Source organism: Aspergillus clavatus, genomic scaffold (genome assembly GCF_000002715.2).
Source record: "Aspergillus clavatus NRRL 1 1099423829804 genomic scaffold, whole genome shotgun sequence".
NCBI classification, from domain to species: Eukaryota; Fungi; Ascomycota; class Eurotiomycetes; order Eurotiales; family Aspergillaceae; genus Aspergillus; species Aspergillus clavatus.
The window spans coordinates 169,905-184,628 of record NW_001517095.1 but is presented as its reverse complement, the minus strand read 5'-3'; the positions used below and the strand labels follow the sequence as shown (position 1 = coordinate 184,628).

Here is a 14,724-nt window from a genome sequence, read left to right as displayed (position 1 = left end):
GCTAGACAGCGGTGTCTTTTTTTTCCTTCTCCCCTTTGGTGGAGAATCGCTCTGGAGAAAGACTCGTGTCAGCAGATGTAGCCTCCCAACGAGAAAATTTTCGATTGTGAATAACTTCAATCATCGCAGGGAAGCCAATTGTACCTTTTTAGTAGTGGAGGGAGGTTTTGAGGCATCCTCTGCGGGGGAGGCCGTGTCGATTGCTTGATCACCACTCGAACCACTCGAACCACTCGAATTGGCGCGTAGCGTCGAGCTGTAGAACTGGCGCACCCGGGGACGACCTCCAAGTCCCTGCGCTAGACAGGAGAGGCAGACATGTTCGCGACGCGGGTCTGTCAAAGACCGCAGGGAGGTCCGGAACATCCAGACCAAATTTATCGCAGTATCCTCGACAAACAGAGAAAGACGACCGCTCAATGGGTTGTGTATGTGGATGGAAGTTGATGTTGGACGCGCGGAGTCTTTCGAAACGGTCGATCCGTAAATGAGCTTCTTCTGCTTTTTCTGCCAAGTGGCTTTCACCGCCTTGGATCTAGTAGATATTGAGATCGAATGATGGTGGTGGTGCACAGAATATCAGAAATCATAGTATGACCCCGGCGATAATGATCTAAGAAAGCTTGGATGCACAATTGACTCAAGGAAGTGCATAAGACTCCAATGTTGTGGCTCATCGGTGGTGTTATTGAGATGTTCTTCTATAGGACTATTACTAGTGTTACTAGTAACTAAGTGCTCTCTGAAGGGTGCATCAAAATCATTCGAAAAACGTATAGGCGGATCATCGAACTGAGTGACACCAATGCCACGATATCAAGTATCAGATAGTTAAATTCATATAGAATGGGAAATTGACACCCCCAGCGTAGAAGTGTTCCAAGTGAAGCTGCCTTTTGGATCTGCCCATCGCCAAATCCGGGGTCGGAAGGGAAAAAGACGCCCCCGCCGCGATAGGAGAGAAAAAAAAAAAAATATTATTTGTGAGCAGTTGAAAAAGCCTCGTTCTCCCAACAGCCCCATATACTTGCTGTCAACGCAGTCGGATCTCAAGTCAATTCTCTGAAGAGGTGAGTTCCTTTGATTCCTCCTGTGGCTTGAAATGTCTATCATGAATGTTTTTGTCCCTTCTCAGTGTTGTTTTGTGCACATACTATGGGTGAGGGGCAGTTGTCTATCTGCCCCTCCGAACGGCTTCATGACTGTCAAATCTGGATATGACCAACCCCGATCTACCATTTGCTTCTTTCATATCTTTTGGAAATAGATTTACGCTTGGTCTATCTGCTAGAACACGATTGAAATCTATTTTCTCTGGGAAGAAATAATGGGAAACACTGGCAGCTTTCACTTCAGACCGAATGCTAACATGACTCACTCGTCCCCCAGGTTTGCTCGAGAACACTGCTCCCAAGATGGCTCAAGAACAGTTGCGCATTCTCATTGTCGGCAATGGTGGACGTGAGCATGCGTTGGCCTGGAAGCTGAGCCAGTCCCCCCGCGTCGAGATCGTCTATGTCGCTCCCGGCAACGGTGGTACCGCCCAGGGTGCCTCTCCCAAGATCACCAACGCCGATGTCAAGGGCAATGATTATCCCGGCCTTGTGGCTTTCGCTCAGAAGAATGGTGTCAACCTGGTAGTCCCCGGCCCGGAGGCTCCCCTTGTCGATGGTATTCAAGGATATTTCCAGGCAGGTGGGTAATCTCTTCCTCAAGAGAGATTTCTTTCGGGGACGTCCATCATACATACAGGACATCCCTGCTGACATCTATGCTAGTCGGTATCCGTTGCTTCGGACCTTCCAAGGCTGCTGCCCGCATGGAAGGCTCCAAGACCTTCTCCAAAGACTTCATGAAGCGCCACAACATCCCCACCGCCGCGTACCAGAACTTCTACGAATATGAGCCTGCCCGCCAGTACCTCGACTCCGTGACTCACCAGGTTGTCATCAAGGCCGACGGCCTGGCTGGTGGCAAGGGCGTCATCATCCCCACCACCAAGGAGGAGGCCCATCAAGCGCTCCGGGAAATGATGCTGGATCATCAGTTCGGTGATGCGGGTAATGAAGTCGTTATCGAAGAGTATCTTGAGGGTGATGAACTCAGTGTACTCACTTTCACTGATGGCTATACCATCCGATCCCTGCCCCCAGCGCAGGACCACAAGCGTATCTTCGATGGTGACCAGGGTCCCAACACTGGTGGTATGGGCTGCTATGCCCCTACTCCTATCTCTTCGAAGGAAGTTCTGGAGGAGATCGATCGCACCATCATCCAGCCCTCGGTCGATGGCATGCGTAAGGATGGTATGTTATCATCTATTGTCTAATTCCGCGTTTCATTCCGACGCGGGCTAATCCCACTCCATAGGTTTCCCCTTTGTGGGTATTCTTTTCACTGGTCTGATGATGACCAAGGACGGCCCTAAGGTCCTCGAATACAATGTTCGTGGCGGAGACCCAGAGACCCAGACTCTGCTGCCTCTCCTCAGCGACGATACCGACTTGGCACAGATCATGGTTGCCTGCACAGAGCACTGGCTCGACGGTGTGGAGATGAAGGTGAAAACCGACTTCTCCACCACCGTGATCGCCGTGGCTGGTGGTTACCCCAACTCCTACGCCAAGGGCAAAGCTATCACCCTGGACGCCGTGCCCGAAGGCACCTTGATCTTCCATGCCGGAACCACTCTCTCCGGCAGCGAGCTTCAGACGAACGGTGGCCGTGTGATTGCCTCGACCGCGACAGCATCCAGCCTTGAGGAAGCCGTCCGCAAGAGCTACGCCGGCATCTCGACCATTCACTTTGAGGATATGTTTTACCGCAAGGACATTGCTCACCGGGCCTTCAGACAGCGCGATGCCGCCGCGTCCCAGACGCAGGCTCTCACATATGCCTCGGCTGGCGTGTCGATCGACGCCGGCAACGACCTCGTCAACAAGATCAAGAGCTGCGTCGGCCGCACGAAGCGCCCTGGTACAGACGCCGTGATCGGTGGCTTCGGCGGCCTCTTCTCGCTCCCCGCCGCCAACTCGGCCTACCACCCCCTGTCCCCCACGCTGATCGGAGCGATCGACGGCGTCGGCACCAAGCTCAAGATCGCCCACACCGTGGGCGTACACGACACCGTGGGTATTGACCTGGTGGCCATGAACGTCAACGACCTGGTCGTCCAGGGCGCCGAGCCTCTGTTCTTCCTCGACTGCTACTCCTGCGGCAAGCTGGACGTCGAGGTGGCGGCCGCGTTCGTGACCGGTGTCGCCGACGGCTGCGTGCAGGCAGGCTGTGCGCTGATCGGCGGCGAGACGGCCGAGATGCCCGGCCTCTTCATCGACGAAACCTACGACGCCGTCGGTGCCGCCGTCGGCGCCATCAACACCGTCGGCGAGAACGCCCGGGCCATCCTGCCCGTCACCTCGGCCATGCAGCCCGGCGACGTCCTGCTCGCTCTGGCCTCGTCCGGCCCTCACTCCAACGGCTACTCACTGGTCCGCAAGATCGTCGAGCGATCCGGCCTGAGCTACACCGACCCCGCCCCCTTCACCATGCCCTTCTCCACCTCCTCCGACGCCGTCTCCCTCGGCCGCGCCCTCCTCACCCCCACCCGCATCTACGTCAAGCCCATCCTCAAGGCCCTGGGGATCCCCGCGTCCAGCGGCGCCAGCGGCGTCTCCGCCATCAAGGGTCTCGCCCACATCACCGGCGGCGGCCTGACCGAGAACGTGCCCCGCATGCTCCCCTCGACTCTCTCTGCGCACATCAAGGTTGACGCCTGGCCGCTGCCCGCCGTCTTCGCCTGGCTGAAGAAGAACGGCAACGTCTCGGCCACCGAGATGGCGCGCGCCTTCAACTGCGGTGTCGGCATGGTCATCGTCGTCGAGAAGGAGTCCGCCGCCGCTGTCAAGGACCTCTTCGAGAAGGAAGGCGAGATCGTCTACGAGGTCGGTGAACTCCAGCCCCGCCAGGCTGGTGATGAGGGTTGTGTGCTTGCGGGCCTGGAGAGCTGGGATGCGTAAAAAAAAAAAATTAAAAAAAATCAAACACACTCATCTGTTTTTTTCCTTTTTCCCCCTTTCCCTTTCCCTTTTTTTTACTGTTCTCCCACTTTTTCTCTTTTTCTCTCTCTCTCTCTCTCTCTCTTTATTTCCCCGTACAACCTCATGACAAGCTACTTTGAATCTTTTCCTTTCCATAACCCTGACTTCGTTTTTTTTCTTGATGCTGATGATAACTTACTTGGTTGCTGGTATACTGTGATGAGGGATGAATTAACACTATAAAAAGAATGATGGAAGATAGTATAGTATAGTATCGTGTAGTATGGAATGGAGTGGATAGAATGATGATAAGGTAGTCCCTTGCCTGCAAATTCCAGTATCTATTCTTGAGGTATGGAGGTTGATACAAAGTCGACACATCGATCATGTGAGTGCTTGGAGACACAAGAGCAGAAAAAGGCCTAGACTGTGACATCATCCAGGCCGCAGCCACTGGGCTCTTACTTCGAACGAAGGCTACAGACTACAGACAGACTGGATAGATAGAAAGACAAGAGAAGAGGACAAGCGTGGCGTGGGCAGGAATAGGATTCGAATATGAGCGCTGAACTATACGAAGGAGGATTTGCACCGCACCGTCTGTCCATCAAGACCAATTGTACACTCCTTCTACGATGCTTTCTTTATCGCCGCCTATCTTGACTCCCCTTGGCCACAATCTTGCCATCCGTCAAAAAATGCTCCGGCATCGCATGACAAGCATCTTAATGATAAACCATCTCTATTTCACGACTAGTATAAAAAATTCCTTTTTCAGGCAATCTTTTCCTCATAGTGCGAGTAGAGAAGGCCTGCAAGCCACCATTCCCCTCATTCGGTCTTTTGGTACAACAGGACAGTACGAGCGAAGAAAAGAACGAAACGCAAGAGCTGCAGCGGTAAGTCAGCAAGACGGCTCAAAACGGGAACTCGACCCACAGAGAAATCGTACCTTAGAAGCACTTGCGGTGAACGATCGAAGGACCGCTCTCGTCGTACTCCTGCTTGGAGATCCACATCTGCTGGAAGGTGGACAGAGAGGCGAGAATGGAACCACCAATCCACACGGAGTATTTACGCTCAGGAGGAGCAATGATCTTGACCTTCATGGACGAGGGAGCCAGGGCGGTGATTTCCTTCTGCATACGGTCGGAGATACCGGGGTACATGGTGGTACCACCAGACTATTGAGTAAGACTTGCGTTAGTATTCCAGCCACAATTTGAAAAATTTGGGCGGGGGGAGGGGAGAAAGATCGAGGGGAATGACATACCATGACAATGTTACCGTAGAGATCCTTACGGACATCGACATCACACTTCATGATAGAGTTGAAAGTGGTAACGTGGATACCACCGCTCTCCAGACCCAGGACGCTAGGCTGGAACAGGGCCTCGGGAGCGCGGAAACGCTCGTTGCCGATGGTGATGACCTGTCCGTCGGGAAGCTCGTAGGACTTCTCGAGGGTGGAGCTCTGGGAGGCGGTCTGGATCTCCTGCTCGAAGTCGAGAGCGACGTAGCAGAGCTTCTCCTTGATGTCACGGACAATTTCACGCTCAGCGGTAGTGGAGAAGGTGTAACCACGCTCGGCCAGGATCTTCATCAGGTAATCCGTCAGATCACGACCAGCCATGTCGACACGGGAGATGGCGTGGGGCAGGGCGAAACCCTCGTAGATGGGGACAACGTGGGTGACACCATCACCAGAGTCAAGCACGATACCGGTGGTACGACCGGAGGCGTAGAGGGACAGGACGGCCTGGATGGAGACGTAGAAGGCGGGAGCGTTGAAGGTCTCGAAGACGATCTGGGTCATCTTCTCACGGTTGGACTTGGGGTTGATGGGGGCTTCGGTCAAGAGGACAGGGTGCTCCTCAGGAGCGACACGGAGCTCGTTGTAGAATGTGTGATGCCAGATCTTCTCCATGTCATCCCAGTTCGTGACGACACCGTGCTCGATGGGATATCTGAGGGTGAGGATACCACGCTTCGACTGTGCCTCATCACCGACATAGGAGTCCTTCTGGCCCATACCAATCATGATACTGCGCAACAGCGGTCAGTGACCATTCTCTTTACCTAGCCCAAATAAGACCAGAGAAAAGGAGGGGACTAATTACCCATGGTGACGGGGACGACCGACAATGGAAGCTATTTTCGCAAGTTAGTGATCAATTCGAGATAATTGACTCTGTCGTATGATAAAGGGGTAACCGCCACAAGGAGTGAGCCACCCGACGCAAGGGCAACGATTGGCACATCCACAAGTGACGATTATCCTGACCATCACCAAGCGGGATGACATATGACAGGAGGGGTCGATTTTTTTTTTATACCCTTCATAAAGATGGAAGGTTTTGGGGTGAGGGGTTGACTTACGGAAGACAGCACGGGGAGCATCGTCACCGGCGAAACCGGCCTTGCACATACCCGAACTGCGCACCAAACGTCAGCATGGAACACCAGACATTAAAACGTTCCAAAGATCCATAATCATCTTAATTTGAGTAAGATGAAATCAATCGGAGTGTAGAGATCTCAGGATAAGAAAGGGCGGCTAGTGACAGCGCTGGAGAGGCGCAATTGTAGCGACCGAGAGCTCAGGAGGTCCAGGAGCCGGTTTCCTTGGATAAACACCACCCCAATCGAGGGAAACTCCATCAACGAAGCTGGAGGGGGAAAAGGGAATACCATACCCATTGTCAATGACGAGAGCAGCAACTTCTTCTATAATGATTCAAGATGAAATTGTTAATTGTGGTCCAGAATGATGGTGGAGGCAAGAGAATAATAGGAGGGGGGGGGAGGTGGGTGTGGATGTTGTGTTCGGGAACGGGGGGGGGGGGGGCGTCATGAGAGAGCTATTGATGAGGTGTCCGGAACGACATACCTTCCATGGTGACAGAAATAGGATTAAGACGAAAACTACAGAGAAGGAAAAAGAAGAAAAATTAAGAAGAAGAGAGAGAGATGATGGAGAGAGATGGGGTGAGGAAAAGACGGGAGGGGGGAGAAAGGTGTGAGATTGGAATATGGGAGGATTGTTGAGTACGTAAGTCAAGTCGAGAGAGAGAGAGAGAAGAGAGAGAGTAAAGAGAGAGGAAGAGAGAGAGAGAGAGAGAGAGAAGAACAAGAAAGGCGACGGGAAGAGATTAAGCGGTAGGAAGCTGGGGTGGAGGAGGGAAACTGAGCAGGAGAAGGAGGGGGCAACTAAGAGCAGCACGCCGTGGTCTGGTTGGCTTGCACCTCTGTGCACTAATCCTAGTCCTGCTCTTTAGGACTTTAGGTACAACTGCCTGGATCGACCGAGCACTAGGGGCGCTCCCAAAGAGGGTGATATGATGCTGTTGCTGATGCTGATTTTTGCTGACCAGGATTAAAGGACGATGGTGGTGTTGTTGTTGATTGGTATTGCTGTTTGTTTGACGACGAGAACGCAAAAATACTACTGTAAAGTGTAGTATCGTCGGATGTATTGCCGCTTCCTCTGCTCTGTATAGACTCGGAGTATTTTGTAGTAGGATGCTGTCCACCGCCACTATTAGGTCCTTATCCCATCACCCCTCTACGTACGGAGTAAGTACTCGTAGTATTTATATCAGTTGGTTGTCAGGTATCTTTAAAATGATGCCTAGATGATGTTTTCTGGAATTGATATGGAATACTGCTGCCTTTTGGCGATGATGCGGCTGCTGATGAATGCATACTTCTCTCTCTCTATCTCCATCTCCTAGGTACCTATCGACGAAATAAATTACGGTTGATGCCATAAAGACAGGCAGAATCATTTCTTGTGCCAAATGACAAAAACAATTGCGCATTCCTCGTGGGGCAGATCCCTCTCTATCCAGCTCCAATTCCAAGGATGAGAAACGGCGTCAATGCCTCGCCTCAATCATGGATCCGAAGCGTTGAATGGTTCCTCGTATCACTGGTGGACCACAAAAAGGGGTTCATGGTTGACGGAGTTTCCCTTTGGAGGTGCTATCTTTATCTCAAGTCCACGATAAATCACAGTCACCACTCACGGATGATGAGGGGACGTTTAGCCTCTCGTTTATAACTCGTTTATATAGACCCTAGTGCATGAGTGCCTGATTGACACTCTTAAACATCAAAGGATGATCAGCCATCTGATCATCCATATCCCATAATCCATAATCCATAACCATGACCGTGGTTCTTGGCTGGCCTCTTTACCGCCTTTTCGAGGGGATTCGAGATCCTTCATAGAACAGAGAGAGAAAGAGAGAGAGAGACCTGCGATCCTCTATCATATGGGAAACAAAAAAAAAAAAAAAAAAAAACGAACATGACTGAGTAAGATACTACATCGTATCACTAATCTCTTAGACGCGCAGGCAAAGGAAACTTGATTCTATATCTATCTACACCATCGAATGAACTTCTCAGCCACATTTCACCGCGGGGTTCGGCGGCTGATGGCGGGGCAATTCACAGAGTGACAGAACAGGAGGCTGGAAGCCCTGAAAGGTCTATGGACGATGCAGCTGTCTGGGCAGTATTGCATAATAATAGTACTGGTATCATCATTAGAATCAAAAATGATTTCGCATTGATCTATAGTTTAGTTTTTAAACGAGAAAGGAAGACTGTATTATTCTGATCAGGATAGCTAACTCTCTGTGGAATTGGGTGGAAAGTCCATGAATCATCAAGAGTCGCCGGGATCAAATCGCCGCCATTGATAGAAGGTATGCGATAAGAAAAAATTGTCCACAAAGACTAGAGACTATCTATAACCTCCAACACAAATATTCTGAAGTCAATCGCATTGGATTATTGATTTTTACGCTGCCTAATAATCGGAATTATATACTGTATTTCCTCTTAAGGGCCCTTCATTTAATATACACTCTCAAGCAAATCCGGTCCTTTCAACCGCCATGGATCCCAACATGAACAACCTCCTCAAATGGGGTATCGAGAACTCGACTGCCTCGCGAGAATCTGCCGACAGCGAGGCTCCTGCTCCTTCGTCCCGCAAGCTGACCCCGGAAATGCTCTCCGCCCTCTTCGGAGGCCCCTCGGACGCCGACCTGATGAAAGCCGCCATGGAAGCGCTGCACTCGGACGAGGTCGACCTGGAGAACAAACTGATCGCCTTCGACAACTTCGAACAGCTCATCGAGTCCATCGATAACGCGAACAACCTCGAGCCACTGGGCCTCTGGACGCCACTGGTCGAGCTGCTCAAGCACGAAGATGCGGACATGAGACGGATGGCCGCCTGGTGCATCGGAACCGCAGTGCAGAATAACGAAAAGGCTCAGGATAAGGTATGTTTTGCCAAGCGATTTCCTTCTCTCGCTGCGGTTTGATTTGGGAAAGATGTCAGACGCAAAATGCTAACGGGGATCATCTCTAGCTCGTCGTCTTCAACGCCCTCCCCCAGCTTGTCAACATGTCTACCTCCGACCCGGCGCCCGCCGCCCGCAAAAAGGCCATCTACGCCCTCTCCTCCGGCCTGCGCAACTACCAGCCCGCCATGGACGAGTTCGTCAAGCACCTTCCGGAAGGCTACCCTCGCGGCCAGAAGATCGACGCCGGCGACATGGAGGCGGTGGATGCCCTGATGGACAAGCTCAGAGCCCATCCCTCGGAAGCATCCGCGTAAAAAGTCAGACGCCAATCAAATTCCGGTATCTCTGATGAATCCTCATCCCAGCCGTCAGGCGATCGCGCACATGCTTGGATTTTCTTGCCCGAGATCCCAGGTAGCTACGTCGCAGGCGGTAACCCTTACCCAACACCGTCTGCCCGTCGACCCCAGCGTCAGCAGGGTCCGACATAACGAATGACCACGCCATTTCGATTGCGGAAAAACAAATTTCCTGCATGACTTATCTTGAAGGGACCTATCCTGTATATGCTCGTATTCCCTTTTGGGTTGAGCGAGCGTGCGGAGACAAGCGTCAAGCATGCCTCCGCTAGGCTACTGTATTCCAACGCCGAAGCAAAACATTCCCGAACAAGCTTGCGTGTGGCGTGAATCGATATAATATACCCAATTATCTAGTGCTTTTGTGCATATAGACAAAGAATAAAGGATTGTTTTGTACGCCATCTTGCGTAAGCCTTTTTGTGTCAACCGACGTTGAATTTCTGCTGCCTGGGGCGCAACCCGTTAGACCCTTTCCTAAACGAATCCTCGTATAGAACCTCTATGTGCTTCAACTCGACTGGTTTGGGGCGAAGAGTACTATCAGGCAGCACCTAATAATTCTACATACCTCGCGATCACAGACCAGGGCGTAAGGATTTGGGTGTACAAATATCCAACACACAATTCTAAAACAAATCATCGAGCATAAGAACATAGACATAAACATAGGTATAACATGGTCAAATTACAAATGCGCCAAGCCAGGAAAACAAATATCGTATATCTAAGAAGTGTCAGGCAAGCTGCCACTTCGCGCCGTCAAAAGAGACCATCGATTCTAGAGTATCCCGATGGCTACAGCGCCAGATTGTAGGTGTAATCGTCCTCAATGTTCTGAGAAACCCAGAGAACAATAGTACTGTATTGGAACAAATCAGTAACCCGGCTTCAAATCCCCAACGACTTGCATCCATATCAATCATAGACGTACCTCAACATGACCAGCGAATTGGCAATGACGTTAGCGATCCCAAAGTATAACGTCGGGAACGGATACTGCTTGATCAGATACTTCAAAACCAAAACCGTCTACCAATCCAGTTAGCAACTGTTCACCCCCTCAGTTCCTTCCGCACATGATTCCAATGCAGAGGAAGAGGAGAGAGTGGAAGTGGGGGGGGGGGGGAAGAACAAACCACACTCCCAGCCAACCCGCCCGCCAAAAGCGCAAAGCCGAGGAACAGGACAAACCGCGCCTTCCAGGCCACCCCGCTCCCGCTGTAACTGAAGCTATCGGCCTGCAGCCGCGATTTCTCGATTGAGTTGATGACCAGCATCCCGAGCGCCGAGCAGATGCCGGGGATCCAGTCGACGAACTTGACATGGACTTCGGAGCCGTTCCGCGAGCTCTTCGAGAACGCGGCGGCGTCGACGAGGAAGAATAGGCCAAGGGAGAACTGGGGAAATCATTTCAGAGTCAGTGACCGGATGCCGAAAAGGGCCATGATGTTGCACGATCACCGTCGAGGCGTCGCTTACCAGAGCTCCGGATGTGTAGACGCCCGCGTTGCGGACGGTCGAGTTATTCAGCCATTCGGGCTTGGACCATCGGAAGAGACGGTTGTTGGAAACGTCCATGGCGACTGGTTGTAGATATTAGCGCGGATTTCGATGATAATCCGATTTCAAGTCTGTGAACTTTGTATCGATGCTTCCTTGAGCTCGGGTGTGCTGCTAGCTGTCTGGGGTCAGCGATGATGCAGTTGGTGCCGGAACGCGGGAAATCACACCGCCCGACGCATTGCCTGCCTATCTCAATGCCTCAACCTGCCTACGAACTCGTGCTTCACAACCGTGTGGAATATTCTGTGCTCGATTTCTCGATGCCTTAAGGTGATCAGAATATTATCGGCTCTGCCGGTATCCTACGAATCACCACAAACTCGATACAATCTTGGAACTCATCTCCTTGGTTCAATTATATAGTCATAACTTCATAAATAGCTCATTCAACCTGTGCCAGCCAGGTCTCAGCGTTCCTCGCAAAATAACCTCAAAAACTCGTCAATATATGTCATTGCCTTTTCCTTATCCAAAGATGGCGTGGGACCAGCCAAGCACTCGGCGCTTTCGGGTGGCTCTTTGAGATATTTGCGTAATGCAAATGTCGATGCTCGATAGGTTGCATGGTACATAGCCTTGAATTCATCCTCATCAGTGCTCGAAGTCGGGCCCATGTCTGTGGCAAGATTCACATATTGAGATGCGCTATCGACGATCTTAGATGTACTCGCAGGTTTGGAGGAACGATTGAAGCCATATAATCGCATGCACGTCAATATTGTGCGGGCTATTGTGTTTTTGTTTTCAGAAATAATGGTTTCAGAATCCTTGGATGTAAAAGATGTCTCCGGCTTGTCATCCGAGGCGGGTAACGCTGGCGTTGGTTCCCATCGTGATGGAGGCTCCGAAAAAGGATTTGGAGTGCCTTTCCTCGAAGCAGATTCGCGCACATAACCTCGTTGGCTGCTCGGCCGAAGCTGCTCGGTTCGCCGTTCGGACGGCTTAAACGAATGTAGACCGGCCCCTACAGATAGCGAGCGCGAGCGTTGGGAGGCAATTCGCTCCAATAATGGGAGCCCCGGTTCTTCGGACTCCCGCTTAATTCTAAGGGTCTGCAGATGCTGGGATGAGTGAGAGAGCGAGTTGGCCATCAACTGTGATACTGCCTCGCCTCCTTTCTGGCGTACTTTCTTATGATGTTGAGCAGCTGTCTCGAACAGCGTAGCGACTCGTTTGCGCTTAGGACTTGGGGACCGAATGTCCGGGAGAAGCTCAGCAAACCGTGCATCATTTGCGAGCGTGTCTGTCTCCGGCGGAGAACACAAAGCTTGAGCTTTGTTGATGAGCGATGTGGAAAGAGGCGTGGCGTAGATTCTAAGCTCCTGTTTATTGGCATGGTGATCATGCCCGTAGGGATCAGGGGAAGAGGAACCAGGTGGAGTAGGTGGTCGCTCGAAAGAGGCTGCGCTTGACAAGACACCGTAAACCAACAAGTCGGTCGTCAGTGACCCGGACTTTGTCCCACATGAACTGTTGGCACTGAGTAAAATTCCAACCGGGCATTGGAATGTCTGAAAGTTCTCCAGTTCCTCCTCTTCGAGCCAGATGTTACCGAGCAATTTGCTTTTGAGCCACTGTGCTGTTTCAATGTCCGCTGTGTGCAGTTCCAGGTTCGGCCCAGTTCTGGCATAGATAGGCACAAGCGCAGGGTTCACAAAGCAGCGAAGCGTAAGTGTCGAGTCTTTGAGTATGTCTGAATGCCATTGCGCCGTCCGATCAATGAGACGCAGCCCTACAAATAAGTGGGTGAGCAAGGCACAAGTATCGCTTGAACTGTCGCGTGAGTTCTTACCTCGAAGTTGGGTATCCCTGTTCAGTTCAATCGCGCCGGTCCAGATGTCCATTTCGAAGCACTTATATGACGTCTATAACATGACTTGCTGTGGCTGGCTGCAATGAAATTGATCTGATGTAAGTAAAGGGATTTCTGCTCGATTTGATGCGCCGGTTGCTCGAGGCTGCGACACGACACGCTTTCATGATAGGCGCGTTGTCACGTGATAATCCGTATATGGACTCATTGAATGATATGGATCATACTGGCTACCGACCTCTGTGCGAGTCTACAACAGCATATACTTCAGAAAAAATCAGCATCGTCAATTTCTGCCACGGAACAATCCAGAAGTATACTCTGAGAATCTCTATATAACTTGGAATTGGCTATAGTACACCGACCATATCGCTGACAGAAACAAGATTCGATAAAACAGACAGCAGTTCATGAAAGTTCATGTAAAAGTAATATCATAAATCAAAGAAAGCAAAACAAGATATCATCCTCCAGGAGTGACTCGGGATCGTTGTTGGAGAGGCCTTAGGCAAGGGCCTGCTGCACACGATTCGCGCCTAAAATAACCAATCCCTAGCATTTCTCCTCGGCAACGTCGCCTCACAACCTATTCAAAACTCCTCTTGCTCCTTGAAAAACATCGAGAAACTGATGATCGTGCCATAGATCAGAAGACCTCCGAGGATTGACATGATCATCGCGGGGATTTGGATTGCACCACAATGCGCAAGGACGGCAGGGAGGGCTAGAAAGATCCGGGTTAGTGCCAAATCAGACAAGTATTAGGTCCAAAAATGCAAGAATAAAGCCACGGAGAGACCCATAACGCAACCAAAGGTCGAGAAATCCAGCGTGTTGAATGCGACTCACCGATTCCCATCAAAACCAGAAAACCAGTCAGGAAACGGCCAAAATCAGCTACCGCATTCCCGGAACTGTCCATAAAGTCATCGGGATTGGCGCATCGTGCGCAGATCCAGTTGGGCAGAGGAGCAACAACGTATGTCGCAACCACGATCAACGGAAGGAAGTTGTGCCATAGCGCGGAGGAGAGGATGACCAAGAGAAAGCCAATGGCGAGGACCTAGAAGAAGTCGATTAGTATAATGCGCTACCGTTTGCACTTGTGGGATACCTACAAATGAGAGAGCGATGATAGTTTTAAGACCTGCTGTCATGACTGCGGAGTAAAGGACCTACACGGTCCTGGAGGCAAACTCACTGAGGAGGACGTTCGGTGTGATAACAGTCAGCAAAGGCTTGACTTCGACTAAGAAAGGGCAATCAAGTCAAAAAGCGAATCCCCGTCTGCATTGAGACGGCTCTGGGTTGATCGGAAGTGATAGATAGGCAGACAGAGTTGAGCTGATCAATCGGTAGCCGCAGGTGACGTTGGTGATGGGGGCCTAGCGGCCTCAGGCACACAGGTCCGAGCTCAGGCGGAGAGCTTACCTTAGGTACTGCTGAGTGCAGGTCACCGCGTCAGTCGCTAACTGCCTGCTTGGGTACAGCTTCATCTTGTCCATCCCCCAGCTATCCAGTCCCTTCTTTCATCTCTTTCCGCGATCTGCTGAGACTCTTACGAATCTATTCTGCAAGGATATCTATTCACGTTTTTCCAGCACCCTTTCTCCCCTAACCTGCCA

General features: G+C 51.2%; 6 protein-coding genes across 6 annotated transcripts, besides 7 other annotated features; 2 read left to right on the top strand and 4 right to left on the bottom strand.

The window, feature by feature from the left end:
- Positions 1-211: 211 nt before the first annotated feature.
- Positions 212-238: a microsatellite.
- A 1,177-nt stretch (positions 239-1,415) lies between these two features.
- Positions 1,416-4,016, top strand: ade1 (bifunctional aminoimidazole ribotide synthase/glycinamide ribotide synthase; the record flags this gene model as incomplete). Its single annotated transcript, XM_001270073.1, has 3 exons — positions 1,416-1,695; positions 1,779-2,306; positions 2,371-4,016. 3 exons carry the CDS (start codon positions 1,416-1,418, stop codon positions 4,014-4,016), a joined length of 2,454 nt encoding a protein of 817 aa, XP_001270074.1.
- An 81-nt stretch (positions 4,017-4,097) lies between these two features.
- Positions 4,098-4,140: a microsatellite.
- A 155-nt stretch (positions 4,141-4,295) lies between these two features.
- Positions 4,296-4,322: a microsatellite.
- A 668-nt stretch (positions 4,323-4,990) lies between these two features.
- Positions 4,991-6,934, bottom strand: act1 (actin ACT1; the record flags this gene model as incomplete). The annotated part of the gene is made up of 6 exons (XM_001270072.1): positions 4,991-5,221; positions 5,311-6,082; positions 6,158-6,188; positions 6,417-6,472; positions 6,734-6,764; positions 6,928-6,934. 6 exons carry the CDS (start codon positions 6,932-6,934, stop codon positions 4,991-4,993), a joined length of 1,128 nt encoding a protein of 375 aa, XP_001270073.1.
- A 167-nt stretch (positions 6,935-7,101) lies between these two features.
- Positions 7,102-7,163: a microsatellite.
- Positions 7,103-7,163: a microsatellite.
- A 1,110-nt stretch (positions 7,164-8,273) lies between these two features.
- Positions 8,274-8,296: a microsatellite.
- Positions 8,297-8,319: 23 nt separating this feature from the next.
- Positions 8,320-8,344: a microsatellite.
- A 600-nt stretch (positions 8,345-8,944) lies between these two features.
- Positions 8,945-9,675, top strand: fes1 (Hsp70 nucleotide exchange factor FES1; the record flags this gene model as incomplete). Its single annotated transcript, XM_001270071.1, has 2 exons — positions 8,945-9,337; positions 9,427-9,675. The coding sequence occupies 2 exons, from the start codon at positions 8,945-8,947 to the stop codon at positions 9,673-9,675; spliced, it is 642 nt and encodes a 213-aa protein (XP_001270072.1).
- Positions 9,676-10,518: 843 nt separating this feature from the next.
- Positions 10,519-11,301, bottom strand: ACLA_095780 (UPF0220 family protein; the record flags this gene model as incomplete). The annotated part of the gene is made up of 4 exons (XM_001270070.1): positions 10,519-10,582; positions 10,655-10,752; positions 10,860-11,120; positions 11,203-11,301. The coding sequence occupies 4 exons, from the start codon at positions 11,299-11,301 to the stop codon at positions 10,519-10,521; spliced, it is 522 nt and encodes a 173-aa protein (XP_001270071.1).
- A 392-nt stretch (positions 11,302-11,693) lies between these two features.
- On the bottom strand, positions 11,694-13,130 carry ACLA_095770 (uncharacterized protein; the record flags this gene model as incomplete). Its single annotated transcript, XM_001270069.1, has 2 exons — positions 11,694-13,018; positions 13,079-13,130. The coding sequence occupies 2 exons, from the start codon at positions 13,128-13,130 to the stop codon at positions 11,694-11,696; spliced, it is 1,377 nt and encodes a 458-aa protein (XP_001270070.1).
- Positions 13,131-13,689: 559 nt separating this feature from the next.
- ACLA_095760 (Vps55 family protein) lies at positions 13,690-14,256 on the bottom strand (the record flags this gene model as incomplete). Its single annotated transcript, XM_001270068.1, has 3 exons — positions 13,690-13,823; positions 13,949-14,162; positions 14,218-14,256. 3 exons carry the CDS (start codon positions 14,254-14,256, stop codon positions 13,690-13,692), a joined length of 387 nt encoding a protein of 128 aa, XP_001270069.1.
- Positions 14,257-14,724: the final 468 nt, after the last annotated feature.